The sequence below is a fragment of the Coccomyxa subellipsoidea genome (genome assembly GCF_000258705.1).
Source record: "Coccomyxa subellipsoidea C-169, whole genome shotgun sequence".
Classification (NCBI taxonomy): domain Eukaryota; kingdom Viridiplantae; phylum Chlorophyta; class Trebouxiophyceae; family Coccomyxaceae; genus Coccomyxa; species Coccomyxa subellipsoidea.
The window spans coordinates 673,629-689,572 of NW_005178038.1; the positions used below are offsets into that span (position 1 = coordinate 673,629).

The 15,944-nt window shown below is 51.9% G+C and overlaps 3 protein-coding genes across 3 annotated transcripts; 1 reads left to right on the forward strand and 2 right to left on the reverse strand.

The window, feature by feature from the left end:
• Window positions 1–59: 59 nt before the first annotated feature.
• Window positions 60–10,772, reverse strand: COCSUDRAFT_46832 (potassium transporter). The gene is made up of 19 exons (XM_005648990.1): window positions 10,509–10,772; window positions 9,844–9,999; window positions 9,452–9,506; window positions 9,164–9,290; window positions 8,795–8,897; window positions 8,129–8,299; window positions 7,468–7,609; window positions 6,704–6,964; window positions 6,214–6,320; window positions 5,622–5,831; window positions 5,161–5,266; window positions 4,627–4,788; window positions 3,847–4,071; window positions 3,122–3,317; window positions 2,515–2,671; window positions 2,135–2,201; window positions 1,821–2,012; window positions 1,156–1,346; window positions 60–771 (listed from the first exon to the last, which is right to left on the reverse strand). Exons 2-19 carry the CDS (start codon window positions 9,988–9,990, stop codon window positions 673–675), a joined length of 2,718 nt encoding a protein of 905 aa, XP_005649047.1. The 5' UTR covers window positions 9,991–9,999; window positions 10,509–10,772; the 3' UTR covers window positions 60–672.
• Window positions 10,773–11,282: 510 nt separating this feature from the next.
• On the forward strand, window positions 11,283–11,881 carry COCSUDRAFT_61933 (putative mitochondrial ribosomal protein S16; the record flags this gene model as incomplete). Its single annotated transcript, XM_005648991.1, has 3 exons — window positions 11,283–11,321; window positions 11,443–11,536; window positions 11,700–11,881. 3 exons carry the CDS (start codon window positions 11,283–11,285, stop codon window positions 11,879–11,881), a joined length of 315 nt encoding a protein of 104 aa, XP_005649048.1.
• A 335-nt stretch (window positions 11,882–12,216) lies between these two features.
• On the reverse strand, window positions 12,217–15,718 carry COCSUDRAFT_22859 (anion-transporting ATPase). The gene is made up of 8 exons (XM_005648992.1): window positions 15,502–15,718; window positions 15,238–15,375; window positions 14,860–15,001; window positions 14,405–14,542; window positions 13,917–14,135; window positions 13,412–13,570; window positions 12,959–13,093; window positions 12,217–12,650 (listed from the first exon to the last, which is right to left on the reverse strand). The coding sequence occupies exons 2-8, from the start codon at window positions 15,366–15,368 to the stop codon at window positions 12,492–12,494; spliced, it is 1,083 nt and encodes a 360-aa protein (XP_005649049.1). The 5' UTR covers window positions 15,369–15,375; window positions 15,502–15,718; the 3' UTR covers window positions 12,217–12,491.
• Window positions 15,719–15,944: the final 226 nt, after the last annotated feature.

Here is a 15,944-nt window from a genome sequence, read left to right on the forward strand (position 1 = left end):
AGTTTGAGTCCTGATGGAGAAGATGAGCAATGCATCATGTACCATAATACTGGCGAGCTGGTCATGACTTCGAATTTTTAAACAAATAAATTCTAAGGACAACATAGTTTTGAAAGACCCAAAAGACCAAAATGAATTGAGTCCACCTGCAAAAGCCCAGATACTGAGAAAATAATCAGGCAATTTACCATGTTGAATTCAAGTGGAAAACAATCCTACTGTCGTTGCATATGACATTGCTTCGAATTCAATTTCATCCCATGCAGACTCAAATCACTTGTGCTGTGCTCAAGTCCTCCCTGTATATATAGACAACGATCTGCAAAAACAAAACATAACCCAAGCACCCCGGTCAGTTCGACGAAAGCAAGTTTCTGCCCATTCAGTTCCCTGCTAATGAAATTTACGCTGCAGGGGATCATACTCCCGCAACGCAGCTTCACCGCACCAGCCACCCATGCATGCAAACTCAAAGGCACAAGTGCCCAGAAGAATGCCACTGGTAAGAAAGCCCCACTGCAACCCCAAGCACAGTATTTCTGGGGAATTTCACTGCTGCTGCTCACTTTTGGGCCCACACCAGGAGATTCTACCCCTGGGTGGCTACATGATGCCTGCCCCTGCTGCAATCTAGAACAGAAGCAAATGGAGAGCGTGCACTTCTGGGGATGACTATGCATCCAGAGTGTAAGGGAGGCCAATCTCGAGCAGGTGCGCTGAGGGAATGTTGAAGATGCTGTCCGCTGGCTCTGAGAACGCATCCGCAAACATCTGCACATCCCCAAGCAACTCGGTCAGATTAAATAAATGACACATCGGCTTTGCACATTCCACCAATCCAGTAAAGGCCCTCTTAAGCCTCACGATCTGACAAGGCCCGCAGCTGTGTGTCATAGCACTTGTTGCCCCAAGTCTATTTATGGGCGCCTGCAGGTGGCGCTTGCAGGACCATGCGAAAGCAGCATGCAGCCATGCTGCTCAGCACCGCACCCCTGTCGCTAATTGATCCTAAATCCTTCCAACCAGGACTGCCGCAAGCGCATCCCAATTAGTGTTGCGATTGCACGTTCACTTAATCACTGCCACCAGTCCTGAAAAAATGCTACCACCTTACACCAGTCGTTCAAGATTATGAGGTCCAAAGCAACTCCGCACCTTGAAGGGCAGCTCGAGCAGGATGCGGCGGGGCACACTCCAGAAGGGGATGCGCTTGGGCAGTACCACGTGGGTGTGCCCCAGGATGAACACCACGTTGTGCTGGTTCGCCGCGTGCTTCACCACTCGGATCTCGTCCGCCACTATCGCTGCCCTGTGGTACCGCGTCGCCACCTCCTTCGGCGCCGTCGCTGCAGAGGCAGAAGGATTGATGATTCAGCAGAGAGAAATTTTGTCCAGATGCAGCATAAGTGACGCCTTCTGGCTGTCTTCCCTACCCTCACATGAGAGCTTCTAAATTTTCTATTCAAAATGCAGTATATCTGCCACCTCCCTTGGTGCAGTAGCTGCGATGTAAATGAACGGTGTTTCAGTCCGACCGCAGCCCAATACTGCTTTGGGCCTTTCTTGAATTCAAAGACTGTCACACCCTTTAAGGTTTAGGGGGCACCCAAGAGGCAAAGGCACGGCAGCCGCAAGCAGCAGCACCCACGCAACCTATGGCAGGATGCAGTCTGCGCGAAGCTTGCGAGTACTTCGCCTTCGCTTCTTGGATGCGTTTGATAGGACTCCTGACTGGACCCTTGTGCAAATGCTTTTGCGCAGCTGCCTCTGGCTGCCAACATGCCAATCACAATAAGGTTTTGGGAGAATTATCTGCGCACCGAGCTTGTTAGCAACCTCTTCGAGGTTGCGGTACAGAAAGGGCTCTGGCACATGGTCGCTGGGGCTCAGGCTGCGGCCCTGGCCGGGGATTTCCACCAGCGTCGGGGCCGGCGCGCCGTCGGCGGCGGCCGCGGCCGGCTGCGCCGCGGTCGTTGTCACCGGCGTGAGCTGCACCTCCGCTGCTGCGCCGCCTGCAAGTTTACAGTCATTTGATTTTATTTCGGAAGGACCTCTACCTGTCCAGTCAAATAGCACGGTAGGGAGCAGGTGATGTGTGATATGGATGAGTGCGCTGCCATGATGAAGGGCAGACCTGCCGTCAAGGGCGTGTCATGCTTTGCGCTGTCGTCCCTGGCCTTGAAGTTGGTGTCCGAGGGTGGCTGCAGCACAGCCAGAATGCTTCAGCACAGCAGCTCAAGCACTATGCATCAATCAAGCACTTGAGAGTAATCAGGCAGTTGCTTTACAAACTTGGAGCTTGTTTTCACCCTTGGCAAGTAAATTAGGTCCTGAGGCTGCGCTAACCTTTCCTTCTCAACCTAGAACACCTCTTGGCTTACTGCAACTCCCATGCATGACTCAAGTGTCGGTCAAATCTCCAGCAGAACTCAAAGGTTGCTCTTTACAAGGAGTTGGCAGGACTAAAAGGGTGCTATCTGTGAGGAATGGGCAGGGCTGAAGGGGGCCGCTCACGGGGACTTTGTGGGAGGCGGGGAGGCCGAGGTCGTGGTGCAGGGTGGGCATGGCAGACGCACGCTCCTGCAGGGTGATGAGGAGCAGGTGCAGCACGCGCTCCAGCAGCACGCGCACAAACGCATCGTCCTGCTTCACCTCCTCCATGTACCCGTACCTGACGTGCACAGACAAAATATCTTATCACAGATGAGCCAGGATGCATTACCTTGTATCACCTCAGGTGACACCTGCATCACCTTCTCAAAAAACTCCAGCTAATCTCTGTACCTGACGGGCACCCACAATGGTGACAATCGTGAGCAGTCGTTGTATTACACGGTTTTCCTGCCAGAGGTAAGGTGCGCCTGCAGACGAGCTACAGGCGAAGGTTGCCACATGCCCAAACCCCTAATGGACTCGCCAGATCCAAACAAGCCCCAATCAACCGGGGGCACGTTGCTCAGTATCTTAACCGCCCTTTCTATCATAATGCGCAGTGCCTGTGCGCTGAATTGCTACAGCTATCATGCACCCCCCAGTTTCACTACGGCTGCAAACATGCAGCGGAGACAGCTTGGATCATTATCTGCCCTCACATTCCTCAGGAAAATGAATGACCCCTCACCTGGCAACAATGTGGTAGAAGCCTGAGACGCCCAGCTGCTCGACAAGGATGCGCTCTGAGGGGAGGACCTCGGGAATGGGCACGAAGCGGTTGGTGACGAAGATGTTGACCTCGTAGAGGACGGGCGTGCGCGACACCATTTGCAGCAGCACCGGGGGCACTCCGTGGATGTCCTCCCCATAGTACAGGCCCACGCCTGCGCAAACACACTCCAAGGCTGAAGACTGAACAAACTTGGCCAATGCTCCTTGAATTTGTCACAAAATAATACCTTTCCTTGCCAGCACCACACAAGGCGCAGCCTGACTTTCATGCATGTCACTCCCTCTGCAGCTCTGCTCTTTACTTTTCCCTCCCTCAAGTTTGCAAATACCCATTTTGCCATGAAGTGTTCGCATCACCCGCAGCAGATTCAAAGGACAGAGAGATCCTGCGCGAAGCAGCATGCGAAGGAGCCCTGTCCTCCCAGCTTGCAGCGGGTGATACACACTCTCCCCCGGGACAAACGAATCCAGCATGTTAAGGATCCATGCCAGGTCTGCCAAACATGCTCGTCATTGAGAATCTTGACTGTCCTTCTGTCAGGGAGGTAGTATGCCAGCTGACAGAAAATTCTGTGTGATGTGATCTGGTCACAAGGGTGGATTGGATTATCCCAAATCCTACAAAAGGAAACCAAGCTCTTTCAAAATTCAAGCCCCATTGCAGAGAGGAAAAAGCCGCACCGCGCACGCGCTTGAGTTTGGTGGCAGAGGCTTTGAGAGCGATCTTCTGGGATGCAATGGTCATGGATGTCTGCTCATCCTTGCCATCGTCGCCCATGAGCGCCAGGAACTGGTGCAGCTTGAGCTTCTTGCGCCCGTAGAAGGCCTTCTTCTTGGAGTTGCCCCAGAACCAGAGCAGCATGATGCAGGTGTAGATGCCCGACATCATCACCGAAAACCACCCCCCTGCGCCAGCCAGACACAAGATTCACTCAGATTTTGGCGTGTTGGGATGTTTTCATTCCAGGGCCAGTCTCTACAAGTGATTGCAGTGTCACCCCAATTCATGGCATAGGGCAGCTGCCCAAAGGGCTCGATCCAGAAGAGGCTCAGTGGAGACAGCTACAAAATTTGTGCATCAGACATCACATGGAATCAGGCAGGCCAGTGTATTGGGATGTCTTCCGGCCCAGTAGGTTTGGCAAAGAGTGTACGCACTCAAAATCTGTGCACCGGTAATCTGACCCTACAACTTTCACAGATGTACAAAATCATGACTGCTGAGGAAAGGACGGCAGGGAGAGGGACACATCATTGGTCAAATTCCAGACACCAGGGGCAGTGAGCAGCCGCGGGAACACACAAGGCAATGCAAAGCAGAAAGCCATGGAGAGGGACAGGTGGGGTATTGTGTGCAGAGACCAGTGGGAAATTCACGAGGCAGGTTCAGCGAACAGCGCGGGAGCTTATGAGGCACTGCAAAGCCGAAAAGAGGGAGAAGGGAGTGTTGTGTGCACGGACCTGTGGGGATCTTTTCGAGGGCGGAGGAGAGGTAGGTGGCCTCGATGGGAGCAAACACGCAGTACCAGAGCACGACGAGTGGTAGGGGCAGGCGCCATATGGTCATCAGCACCAGTGTCATGAAGTGCGTCGTCAGAAACATGTCCGCCAGCACAGATATGCCTGCGCAACAACAAGCACATCCAGTGCCATTGAGACAATCCAAGCAGGTTCAAAATTGCGTGGGCGAAACCAGTGCCATGCAGATAAAGCAAGCACATTTAGCAGCATGCGAGCAGCTTCGGTACCATGCAGATGATGCATGCACGATCATTCCCATGCTAGTAAATTCACAACTTTGTCCACAATGCAAGCCATGCATTACCATGCAGACTGTGTCAAGATACCATGGACACGTTTCCCAGGATGGGATGCAGTAAGGCAGAACCGGCAAAGAACGGTAGTAAGCAGGCGTCGTGATGCTTGAATACACTGCTGGTGCATGGGGCAGGAGTCAAAGGGAGATGAGAGGGAAAAGAAGTAAAAAAGGTTCACCGTAGGCCCTGCCGATATTGGTGGAGGTCTGGAAGGTGCCCACGATGATGAGGCACAGGGCCATCAGCAGATAGTTGATGAGTGGGATGTACACCTGCCCACGGTGCTGCACGCAAAGGAAACAAACACAGTTGGCATCATTGCACACAGACCTACAGACCTGAAATAATGCTAAACGTCATGTCTCCTAGCCACGGCCTGCGCTGTGTACCACATAGTTCTGACCACCAGAACGTCCCATTGAATCAGCAGGTGGCAAGTCCTACACGAAAGGCCGTGTCAAAATCAACCCTTGGGTCACTCTGTGTAATCCTCTGATCTTTGGTAAGCAGATGACCTCTAAGTCACCCTACAGCACCCTACACAGCATACACAGCAGTGATGTGTGATAGACTGCCCGGGCTGCGGCAAAAGGGGAGCACGGTCATTTCATTATCGAGTTCGCGCAGAGGAGAGCTCACCTCGCGGCTGGTGTGGTAGACGTGGAAGCGGGGGAAGAAGCCCTGCACGATGGCCTGGCTGACAATCTGGAAGACAGCTGATATGAGCGCCTGGCTGGCAATGATGGCTGCCAGCGTGGCGACCACAAACATGGGCCAGAAGGTTCCTTGAGGCAGCGACTTCCAAAACATCGCATCGAACGCGTCCGGGTGCGCCAGCAGATACGAGCCCTGCGCATGGATCTCACCAGATTTAGGATCCCCAGATCAACACCATGCAGAAGTAATTCAACTGAAGATCAACAGACCAAGATTATACAGCTAAAATGGGAGTGTTGACCATTGTGGGGGGATGATTAGAGACTGTGTTGGCTTTGGTGACTGGTGGATGCATGTTTTCAGAATTTTTGCAACGCCAGCATGTTGCTGAGTCTAGTAACAAAAGGTGTGATGATGTCCTCTGACAACAAGCCTGTTAGATGCCAAGGGAAACACCTTTTGGTGGATGGAGCAGCCTCAGAGTCTGCCCAACGCTGTGCATGTAATGTACGTGATGCGTGCGTTGTCAGGTAGAACAGTAGCATGGTGCATGTGGTGGGCTAGTGGTGAGCACCTGGCCTAGATAGGTGATGATGAGGGCTGGGTAGACGATGCAGAAGGTGGAGATCTGGATGGAAGGCCGGTTGAAGTGGCCCAGGTCAGCAAACAACGCCTCAACACCTGCACGGGCAGAGGGGCAATCTCAGCATGGATGCATTATTTCTCGAGCCTACAGCAAGGAAGGGATGCAGACTTCGGTTGGTGTTGGGCCACGCATGGTGTCTGTGAACACTGCACCATTTCCTGTGGCATCCTAAATTACTTGCTGTTTTCACAGAGCCTGGTAGCCTCGTGTCGTGTTATCAAGTCAGTGCCATACATCATCACAGTATTAATGAGTGTCTCAGGGTCTCTGGTTGCCCAGTCTGCAGTCAGTGCCACAGGATATGACAGAGATCAAAGACAAGGAGCATATAACAAACAATTCCTTGGCGCTCATACTGCCTTGATATCTGCTTTCCTCTTTCTATATATATAGTAGGTGACAGGGCAGCACCCAGCACCTGTAATGCAGAGCACGACGCCGCCCAGAGCCTGCCAGCCGCCCTTCTGGTTGCGCAGGAAGAAGGAGAACCAGTAGTTCGGCCCGAAGGCCTTGAAGATGACGGGGCGGTACTTGGCGATGTTGTAAATTCCCACCACCGAGTTGAACAGGAACCAGACCAGGATGATGGGCGAGAAGAGGTAGCCCACAAACTTGGTGCCAAACTGCTGGATCATGAAGAGCCCCGCCAGGATGACAATCGCGATAATCACGATCATCGCTGCGAGCACAGAAGGAAACGGTCAGACGCTGAGAGGATCTCCCCATTCCCTCAAAGAGCCACTGCTCACATGACACGCTTATGTTTTCCATGCTGGACCCGCATCACACCCCGGGATAGAGAGAGAGAGAGAGAGAGAGAGAGAGAGAGAGAGAGAGAGAGAGAGAGAGAGAGAGAGTGAAACAAAGCTAGGAGTGAAGGACACCAGTGGCACCTAAACTGAGCGACCTTTGGAAATCATTTTTTCTATATAAGACCAGTGTAGCCCTGGGGACAAGGGGCTCAAATGCACACCCAAGGCAGAAACACTTGCGCAAGCGGGAGCAGGAGCAAGCAACAAGACAACACCCCTTAAGAGCTTCCACGCATGCTCATGGCAGTTACGGCACGCATCCTGGTTTCCATAAATGTCATGCAGTAAATGGCCCTACTTAGATGTGAAGCCTCAGGGTCCACTGGGCTAATAAATGATAGGGAGGAGGGAAGGAGGCAACGAGGCTCACAGCGGGTGATGTTGGCGCTGGCCTGCTGAAGGCCCTCACAGGCAGACACCACTGAGATGGCGGGAGTCAGCACTCCATCGCCCATGATCATGCCAACACCGGCCACCACCAACACGCGCAGAATGTTCTGCGTGTGCCGATTCTGCGTGCGCATGCATGCACACGTCAGCGCTCCATGTCTTCTGCTTGTCTGCTCCTAAACGTGATGGCCCCTTTGCTAGGCCCTTGATTAGCCAATGTCTTCGCAGCCCTCTCTGTCATGTTTGGTCTAATGATACATCACTGCAGTGGCAGGTGCTGCCGACTTCCCTTACAATTAGCATTGCTTCAATTATGTGAGGCCAGAGGAGTCTTCATGCAGCACTCTTAACTTAAGAGCATGCTCCATTGCTCGCTGCAGGAAAATGCATCGATTCCACTTGCATGTTGAATGGCAGGTCATCCTGGCTCTCAGGGTGTTGAGAAATCCAAAGGTGTCCCCTTTATGGTTCTGAGTCGAGAATGCAAAACCACTGATGACCCCCTATTATCTGACTAGCATGCCATTCAACCCACCCCAAAACTCTGCACTTTGCCTGCCTGCATCTTCTTGAATCCATGCTGTTGAGTCCCTTGCTTTCAAAGAGAACTTACAATCAAGGGATTGAGTAAAAAGGGGCACCTCGATGAAGCGCTGGCGCCAGTCGACGAGTTTGGTGGAGTACTCGGTGACGGTGGGGAGTCCTCCAGGGGGCGCAGACTGCGTCCGCTTCCGCCGGGACAGCCGAGACGCCAGCCGCGTATCCCCGCGCCCGATGCTGTACTGCGACAGGTGCCTGTCCGACTCCATCAGCTGCGCACACAGCACACGATGTCCTCTGTTTGTCATGTAAATCCGTATGTAGATGTGGCTGCAAACGCCCTGCATGCATGCCCTATGGCTCCTGGCTTAGGGATTGCCGACCTGTAATAAGATTTATCATAGAACGATGCTTGCATGCCTGCCTGAGACCTTCATTTGTCACTGACGGTGGGCCTGGCCACCTTCTGTTGCTTTTCTCTTTGGCTGCCAGTGATCGGGCCTGGGGTCTGGTTGCAATTAAGCACAATTTCCCTCCCATACTGAACATCTCCCCTGCTACTCAGAGAACTCCCAAGCACAGAGCCAATGCTTTCTCAGATCGGTGGCTGCCAAAGCGCAGCACGTTCACCTCAGAGCTTTCTAAAGGAGCGTATAAAGATTGCGAGACGAGGCTAGGAGCACATCGTTGCTTCGGTCCCCCTATGGCAGGAGCAGTCAGAATAAAGGACTGAAAGAGGTGGATTTGCATGTGAGGTAGCAGCGCACCTTTCCAGAATTCCCCAGCTCTGCCTGACGCTTGAGCAGGGAATAGAGCGCGAATGTGCCTCCCTGCCCGTTGTCATCTGCTCTGAGCACTATGGCGGCATATCTGCAGCACAGAACAGAATCATGAGCACAAATGCCTGCTACTGAGGCTGCACCTGCTAGAATCCTTTGAGCACAATTTCGCATTTGTGCTAGGCCAAAGGCCCCATTTGTGAACACCCTGGAAGGTGATCTGTGTCTCTTCAAAGCCAATGGGGTTCAAATGAAGCAAAAGACTTCAGTGGTCAGCATGTCAGAGTCTGAGCTTTACTGTTTATTGCATGCGACGAGTTCCACTGCTGAGGCCGAGGGGACAAGAGAGCAGCGCACTTGATGACTAACAGCGCTGTAAGGGACCAGATGATGAGCGAGATGACTCCCACGATGTCCTCCTCTGAGGGCGCTCCATCCAGGAATGTGGATGAGATGACATACAGCGGGGATGTCCCAATGTCACCTGCATGCAGCCAAACTTGTCAGTGACACGGGGTGAACACTTTCCAAGTGCCTTCCATACACCTTAAAAACGTGACTTAAATACAATGTAGCAGTGCACGGCTGTGATTGTTGCAGGGCTGGGTGCAAGAAAGAAAGCACATGATGATGGCAGCTGCGTACCATACACAACACCGAGGGCTTGGAAGCCTAGAATGAGGGTGCCCCTCCATTTGGCCTGCGCCAACAGGTAACGACTCGCTCATTGCTCTGTGAACAATTTCAGCTCCTTCCAAGGGTCAGGCTTTCAGGCACACGGTGAATGTGGACTCATTGTTGCAACTTGAGCTTGCAGCAAACCTGACTACTGGCAGTGCTCAGGTCTTCAAGACCTTGACACAGGCCACAGAGTCTGTCTCTCATCATACACGAAAGAAAATGGGCCCCTACGACCGAGCCAGGCCTGGTTTTGCATTCTTGCCTGTCCTGTCTGGTGCTTCTATGTTCAACAGGTCAAGCTGGCACCGTATGGTCCAGTGGACAACACTGAGCTGGGTCAGGGTGCATGCTCTCACCTTGCCACTCCTCTCAGCTGCTCCTGGGTCTTCTATGTCTGCATCATTCTCCCAGGCTTTGGAGGTGACGCGGGACAGTATGCTGTCTGCGAACCCCTGCCTGCCGGGCTCTTTCTTCCTGATCAGGTCTGTGAGGGACCTCTTCATGGTTGCCCCCTAGGCACATGCAAAGAGCTTGTCAATGGTAGCCGCCTGAAGCTGGAGGCTTGGAGGCTAGAAGCAGCCAAAGCCTTGCCCTTGGAGTTGCCAAAGTAGAGGAACCCTCTGCTAAGTTTGAAAGTGGTTTTGTCTAAGGATTCCACCTGAGGCAGAAGGAACAGGGCAGAGGAGGCAGGGCAGACAGCCTGCCAAGTGCTCTGCTCTCGTGCTGAGCTCTGCTGGAAGAAACACTGCATTCTATCACCTTTCTACAGGCGTTTTCAGTAAGGTCGAAGAACTCATAGACCATAGGCCGAAAGAAGCTGCTGAATGCATCGCAATACAATGTGAACAACAATAAACCCTTGCCCTGGACGAGCTCAAGGTACTACATACCAACATGAAAATCTAGCAAGCTGAGTGCAGCCATATGCCGAAAGAAAATGAATTATTCCAGTCTAAAAGCACCCGCCTGGTAGAACAAGAAGGTAACTCTCGGGCACCAAACAGCTCACGCTCATACTCACCACCAGGCGTGCAGCAGGAGCGTACAGGAGGCGCCCACCCTTACTGCATCCGATCTACTGGAAGATTATAGATTAAAACGCTTTTTTGCGTTGTATATGGTTTCCTCCTAGATGCTCCTAGTGCAATTCCAGACGATGTGGTCGTTGACGACAGTCATCAGAAGTCGTTCACAAGGGAGCGCATCGAAACTTCCACCAAGCTGGTACCAACCATCCTTGAAAAGAAAGATGTAGGAAGACCAGTGCATGTGATCATCGACAGAATGGCATTTGTGATGCGTCCAACCAAGGCGGAAGCCACCTGGGTGTGTTCCCCAAAGCGAAAAAGATGTTTCCTGTGTAGGGACTCGATCCCGCGACCTGATCATGAACCCTAAAATGGTTTCTGAGGCAAAATTGAAGCATTGAATGCCCAACCGCTTGTGTTCTGGAGCAAAAAACAAAAGTAATGTTTCTATAACCCAGCATGAAAAGGCAAAACAATTCGTCACACGGAGTTCACAAGCGATTCCTCAGCTCATTACTAGTCGTGCGCAAGCATACTTCGCTTCTGGGAGCGGACGAGAACAGGCGCTTTGATGCTGCTATGAACGAATCATGGAAAGGCTGTATTTCTTGGCGCTTATAGCCGATTCAAACTATTTCTGCATGGTTGTGAAAGACACGGCTTGAACAGATGAAAGTCAAATTAATATATTCTTAGCGATCGCCGGGTGCGATTGAAGAGCCTGCTGAGCATTGCCTAGGTGTGGGGGGATGCGCAAATCATAGGTGATGCCTGTGCGGCTACGACTAGCGAGGTTTGGGCGCAAGGTGAATATGAACTCTCTTTTGTGTTTAGTTCCACGTGCATATCTTACTCCAATTTCATGTTTGATCTGTCATTTCCTGGCGTGTTGAGCCGTAATTTAACTTGGGAATTGTCTGCCTGCAGAACCTCCCCTTCTACAGGATCTTTGCGGCTGACTCCAGATCTCCTAGAGACGGCAGGCATATAGAGATTCTTGGACACTTTGATCCCATACCAGGTGAGCACCACCCAGGGAAACGACCTTTGCACACCTGAGCTGTTCAGCATGCCCATCTTGGCCATGTCTTTATATTCGACTACAAGGGCCAGTATTCTGGCATTCTAGGCTTTGGAGAAGTCTAAAACACCGAACTGCAACTCAGAGTGACCGGTTGATGCAGGCAAGGACGGCAACAAGCACGTGGGCCTGAACATCGAGAGGGTGCAGTACTGGCTTTCAGTGGGCGCCCAACCTACAAAGACAGTTGCGCGAATACTGGGGCAGGCAGCCATTATCCCCAAGCCACCACCGCCTCAATCAGAGCAGAAAGGGCCAAAGAAGGACTTGAAGCAGAAGAAGTGAACGGCTGGAGAGCTTGTTAGCTCTGTCACAGGTGCTGTAGTGTGGCAGCAGATGGATAGGAGACATGGGACATGCAGCAGCATGCTGTTGCAATCATGAGCTTGAAGCAGCCATGGAGATTAGGCAGGAAGCAGGGGAGTGGGCACTTCCCTTCAGCTGATCAGGTTTGTATTGCATCGTGCAGTGTTGTTGTTGGCAGCGCTAGGGTGAGAGCGCCTTGGAGGCATATGCCTTAAGCAAGCAGGTTGGCAATCTGACAGTGTCAGAAACCAATGCAATCAGGACCATGTGCCTAGCAGATGTTCCATTCCTAGACCAAACATTGCTGCAGATGATCATGCCGGCATTCATTGCTCTCAGATTTCTTCCAGGAATTCTGTCTCAATGCAAAGAGCAACCGCAGATTGTAAGATTTGGCAGCTTTCCAGATGTCCTGCCACAATTCATCAACAAGTTCAGCACACTTCAACAAACACTTCCCGTCCTTGGGACGATCTTCCTACGAACCTTCCTCTTCCTGGTCTGGCGCCGCGCCCTCTTCCCTTGGCGACTAATTGAATTGCCAAACGGGGAGCCAAAGTTCCTTATTGTTATAAGTTCCAAAAATGAGTCATTGCTTGCCGGAAGCCTGCGCCTCAAGCTGTGCGCAGCGGGCTCGCAGCTGCGCCACTTCAGCTTCCAGCTCATCGATGCGATTGCCCTTTTGGGCTGGCTTGTACGGCTGCATCAGGTTTTTGGAGAAGTCCTTGATGGCATCAACTCCCCTCACCTGCCCAGTCACAATAGTCAAGCCAAAACATGCATGCATGCAAAACTCCCAGTGGAGATTTCCACACTGGTGGTGTTTGCCATCAAGTAGTAGCAGCACTGTGATCTCTGTCCTTGACTAAATGTAAGGACATCATGTCGGCTCAATGCATTCTCCAAAGCGTCCGGTTTGGCCAAGTAATCAGCTCCATTCATGCAGGAGTTCTCAGCGGTCTCTTCACTCCAACATCTGCATCACCATACCTTTGCACCATTCTAATGTACACAGCAAGCAACTGAGAAGCTTGCATGCAGGTAGCAGGCAAGTACCTCCTCTTCTAGAAGGGGCATCCTGACGAGGTGGAAGTCCTCGTACAAGTCCTCAAACTGCTGCAGGTAGGTCTGCTGCATCTTCACGCGCGCCGCCAGCAGCCTAGAGCCGCCCGTCTCCTCCTCAAAGATGATCTGCGCACGGCCGCCCCATGATGTAAATCCGAACTCAACCCTTCAAAGAAAGTATATACAAACATCAAGGCATAGCACCGAACATACAAGGAAGGGGGCTGTCTCGTCAACATGGTGCACCGAGAACACAATTGCAACATCGAACAGGAAGCTTCCAGGAAACCTGTGCAACTTGTGCGTGCAGACATGCATATTGATACGCGTACAGCACATCCGGGTACTCTTGGCAATGGAATGCATAAATCAGCACAAGGCGGTCTCGCTATCATTCCAGATAAGGCCAGTGCAAGAATTGCCAGTGACAAGTAGAATGCTCACCTGGTTGATGACTATGTTGCAGGTGTCAATGTCGAACCTGGCCAGTTCCTGCACGAGCCGCTCTGTCTCATAGAGGCTCAAGAACTCCGGTATGCAGACGCACACAAAGGTGGTCAGGTCCGGGTCCTGAAATTGCTTGTTCACTTCCTCCACCACTCCCTGTGCACCCACAACAAACATGCATCCATCAGCCTGGCTCCCTAGATCTTCATAACAGCTTCTCCAATCTTTCTGTTCGCACAAACAATGAGTCAGCATGCAGCTTGTCTGCAGGCGCTCCTTGCCCTGGCAGGAACAGAGCGCAGTGTTCACAACAATAATGTAGACAACAAGTCTACAACATAAAGATGGGATAAGAAAGCAGCAGAGCAATGGATCACCGTTGTAATAATGCAGAGGACAAATAAGAGTGTCTAGAAGCTTGGCAGCAGTGGACAAGCAGAAAGTGCGTGCAGAGTGCTGTCAGCAGCGCATCAGCTTTAGAGGGATGTTCTGCAGTACACACCTTGAGCTCCTCTAGTCTGCCCACCAGCTGGTTCTGCATCTCCTCTATGTTTGTCCCCAGCAGGGCCCCTATCTGGTTCAGGGCGCCCCCAAGGCTGCCCCTCAGCTGCATGATCTTACTAAGCCCCTTCTCCAGAGTAGAAGGGAACTGCAGCAGCCGCAGCGTGTGCCCCGTGGGAGCCGTGTCAAACACTATGCAGTCGTAGTCCATCGATTTCACCTGCCACACAAAACACTCCTCTCATTTTACACGCTGCAGCTACACGGGTGTGCGATGAGCCTTGTCAGTGCTGCTTTTTGCATAAGTGGCGTTACTGCAACAAGAGCACCTGGACAGATTGGCTCCATTGCCTCGCAGGCAGCTCCATGGAAGGAGAGTTCAGGTGGGTCTGAACACATCATGACAAGGACGCAACAAGTATGAGGATACAACGTCTGATAACAATGTTTAATGACCCCCTGCCAGGTTGAGGGTGCATGTGCGCGCACCTGGCGCATGACCTCGGCGAAGCTCATGGCCTCGTCGATGCCGGGGATGGAGCCGGCCAGGTCAGACAGGAAGGAGGCATCGCCGTCGTCTGCGCCCCCGGCCGCCAGCCGAGCGTTCTCCGGGTTTGGATCCACCTCCTGGCGAAGCAATGAAAGTACTTTCATTCTATCTCATGTGCTTGGAAGAGATCTGACCTGATGGTGATCTACAGCATGCGGCTGTGTGATGTGTACAGAGACTCGGTTGCAGAAGTCATAAATTGTTTGCATGCGGTCGTAATTAGAAACCACTCATCGATGTGCGCCACACTTATTCTGTTAGACAGACACAGTAACTGATTCCCAGCAGCTGAGAAGAGACACGCATGCACAAATGCAAGGTGCCTCGCAAAATATCAAGCTCATCATCATGTGAGTCGAATTGGCTGTAAGGCAAGATATGGGGACGAACAGACCATTGCAAAGAGGTTGTGGAAGCCGGCCACGGGCGAGGGCGTGCTGGTGAACTTCTGCCTGAAGGCGTCGCTCAGATTGTGGGCAGGGTCCGTGGATATGATCAGCACGCTGCGTCGTACAGCTGCCAGCTGCACCGCCAGACTGGCACACAAGAACATGAGTCAGCAATCAGCTTCAGGCGCAGGATGTACACTTAAGATGCCCAGCAGCCCATAGCAGGACCAGGTATCCTTTGTAAAAGGTGGGAATCAAGGTCTGCAATTGGCAAATAAATGCTCAAATTTCTCTCCTATAGACTCAAATCATCCACAGTTGGACTGAGGAAGCTGCTGGCAGCTCGCAGCAGTTGACAGACGTGGAATGAAACAGGAGCTCACCTGCAAGAACAGGTAGTCTTCCCTACACCTCCCTTGCCGCCCACAAAGATCCATTTGAGTGTGTCATGATCCAGGATGTTCTGCAGCGTTGGCTCTGACAGATCTCCATTTTCCACGTGAGCTTCACTCATCTTGCGGCTGTATAGCCAATCAATGTGTAAATTTTCAGGTTTATAATCGAAGCCTATTACCCAGTGATCGAGCGAAAATGTCCTTTTTATATTGTGGACATATCATACCTAGTAAAGCATCGGTGAAATTAACCTTTCGGAAGATCAGCCTGATCTAATTGCCCTCTACATCAAGTCACAGAGAATAGGGAGTAGTTGGATTTGTTTAGATGCCTTCTCAGCCAATGACAATGTGATTAGAAAAAGGAGGTAGATAGCTGATCTGGAGTCTCGCCGCTATGTCACTGCGTGCGTGCGGTGCTTTTATGAGATTGGTTCAGATTTCTTTATTTTTTTTATCTAAAACTCTTTCGCAAATTGCTACATGAAGGACTCGATTGCCTCAGGTGGCTTCTCTGCCCCTTCATGAAGCCAAGATAGGCTCGAGCCTTGATCGTGTATTTGAGTGCAAGGCTACTGAGCAAGACGGTTGCGGTGGAGGACTTCTTGCAATCGTGTAATACCATCATCCTTCCCCTTTTCAACCTTTCGACAGCGCCCCTGATCTGATGGACCAGAGGCTGCCAGGGTGTGGGT

Coding starts and splice junctions, on each gene's coding strand:
- COCSUDRAFT_46832 (XM_005648990.1), bottom strand. CDS start 9,990: ATGAAGAGGTCCCTCACAGACCTGATCAGGAAGAAAGAGCCCGGCAGG. Junction 3,318..3,846: donor CAAACTCAAGCGCGTGCGCG/GTGCGGCTTTTT, acceptor GTGTTTGCGCAG/GCGTGGGCCTGTACTATGGG. Junction 772..1,155: donor TGCTCGAGCTGCCCTTCAAG/GTGCGGAGTTGC, acceptor GGGGATGTGCAG/ATGTTTGCGGATGCGTTCTC.
- COCSUDRAFT_22859 (XM_005648992.1), bottom strand. CDS start 15,368: ATGAGTGAAGCTCACGTGGAAAATGGAGATCTGTCAGAGCCAACGCTG. Junction 14,543..14,859: donor TCCACAACCTCTTTGCAATG/GTCTGTTCGTCC, acceptor TTGCTTCGCCAG/GAGGTGGATCCAAACCCGGA. Junction 12,651..12,958: donor TGCCCCTTCTAGAAGAGGAG/GTACTTGCCTGC, acceptor GTGACTGGGCAG/GTGAGGGGAGTTGATGCCAT.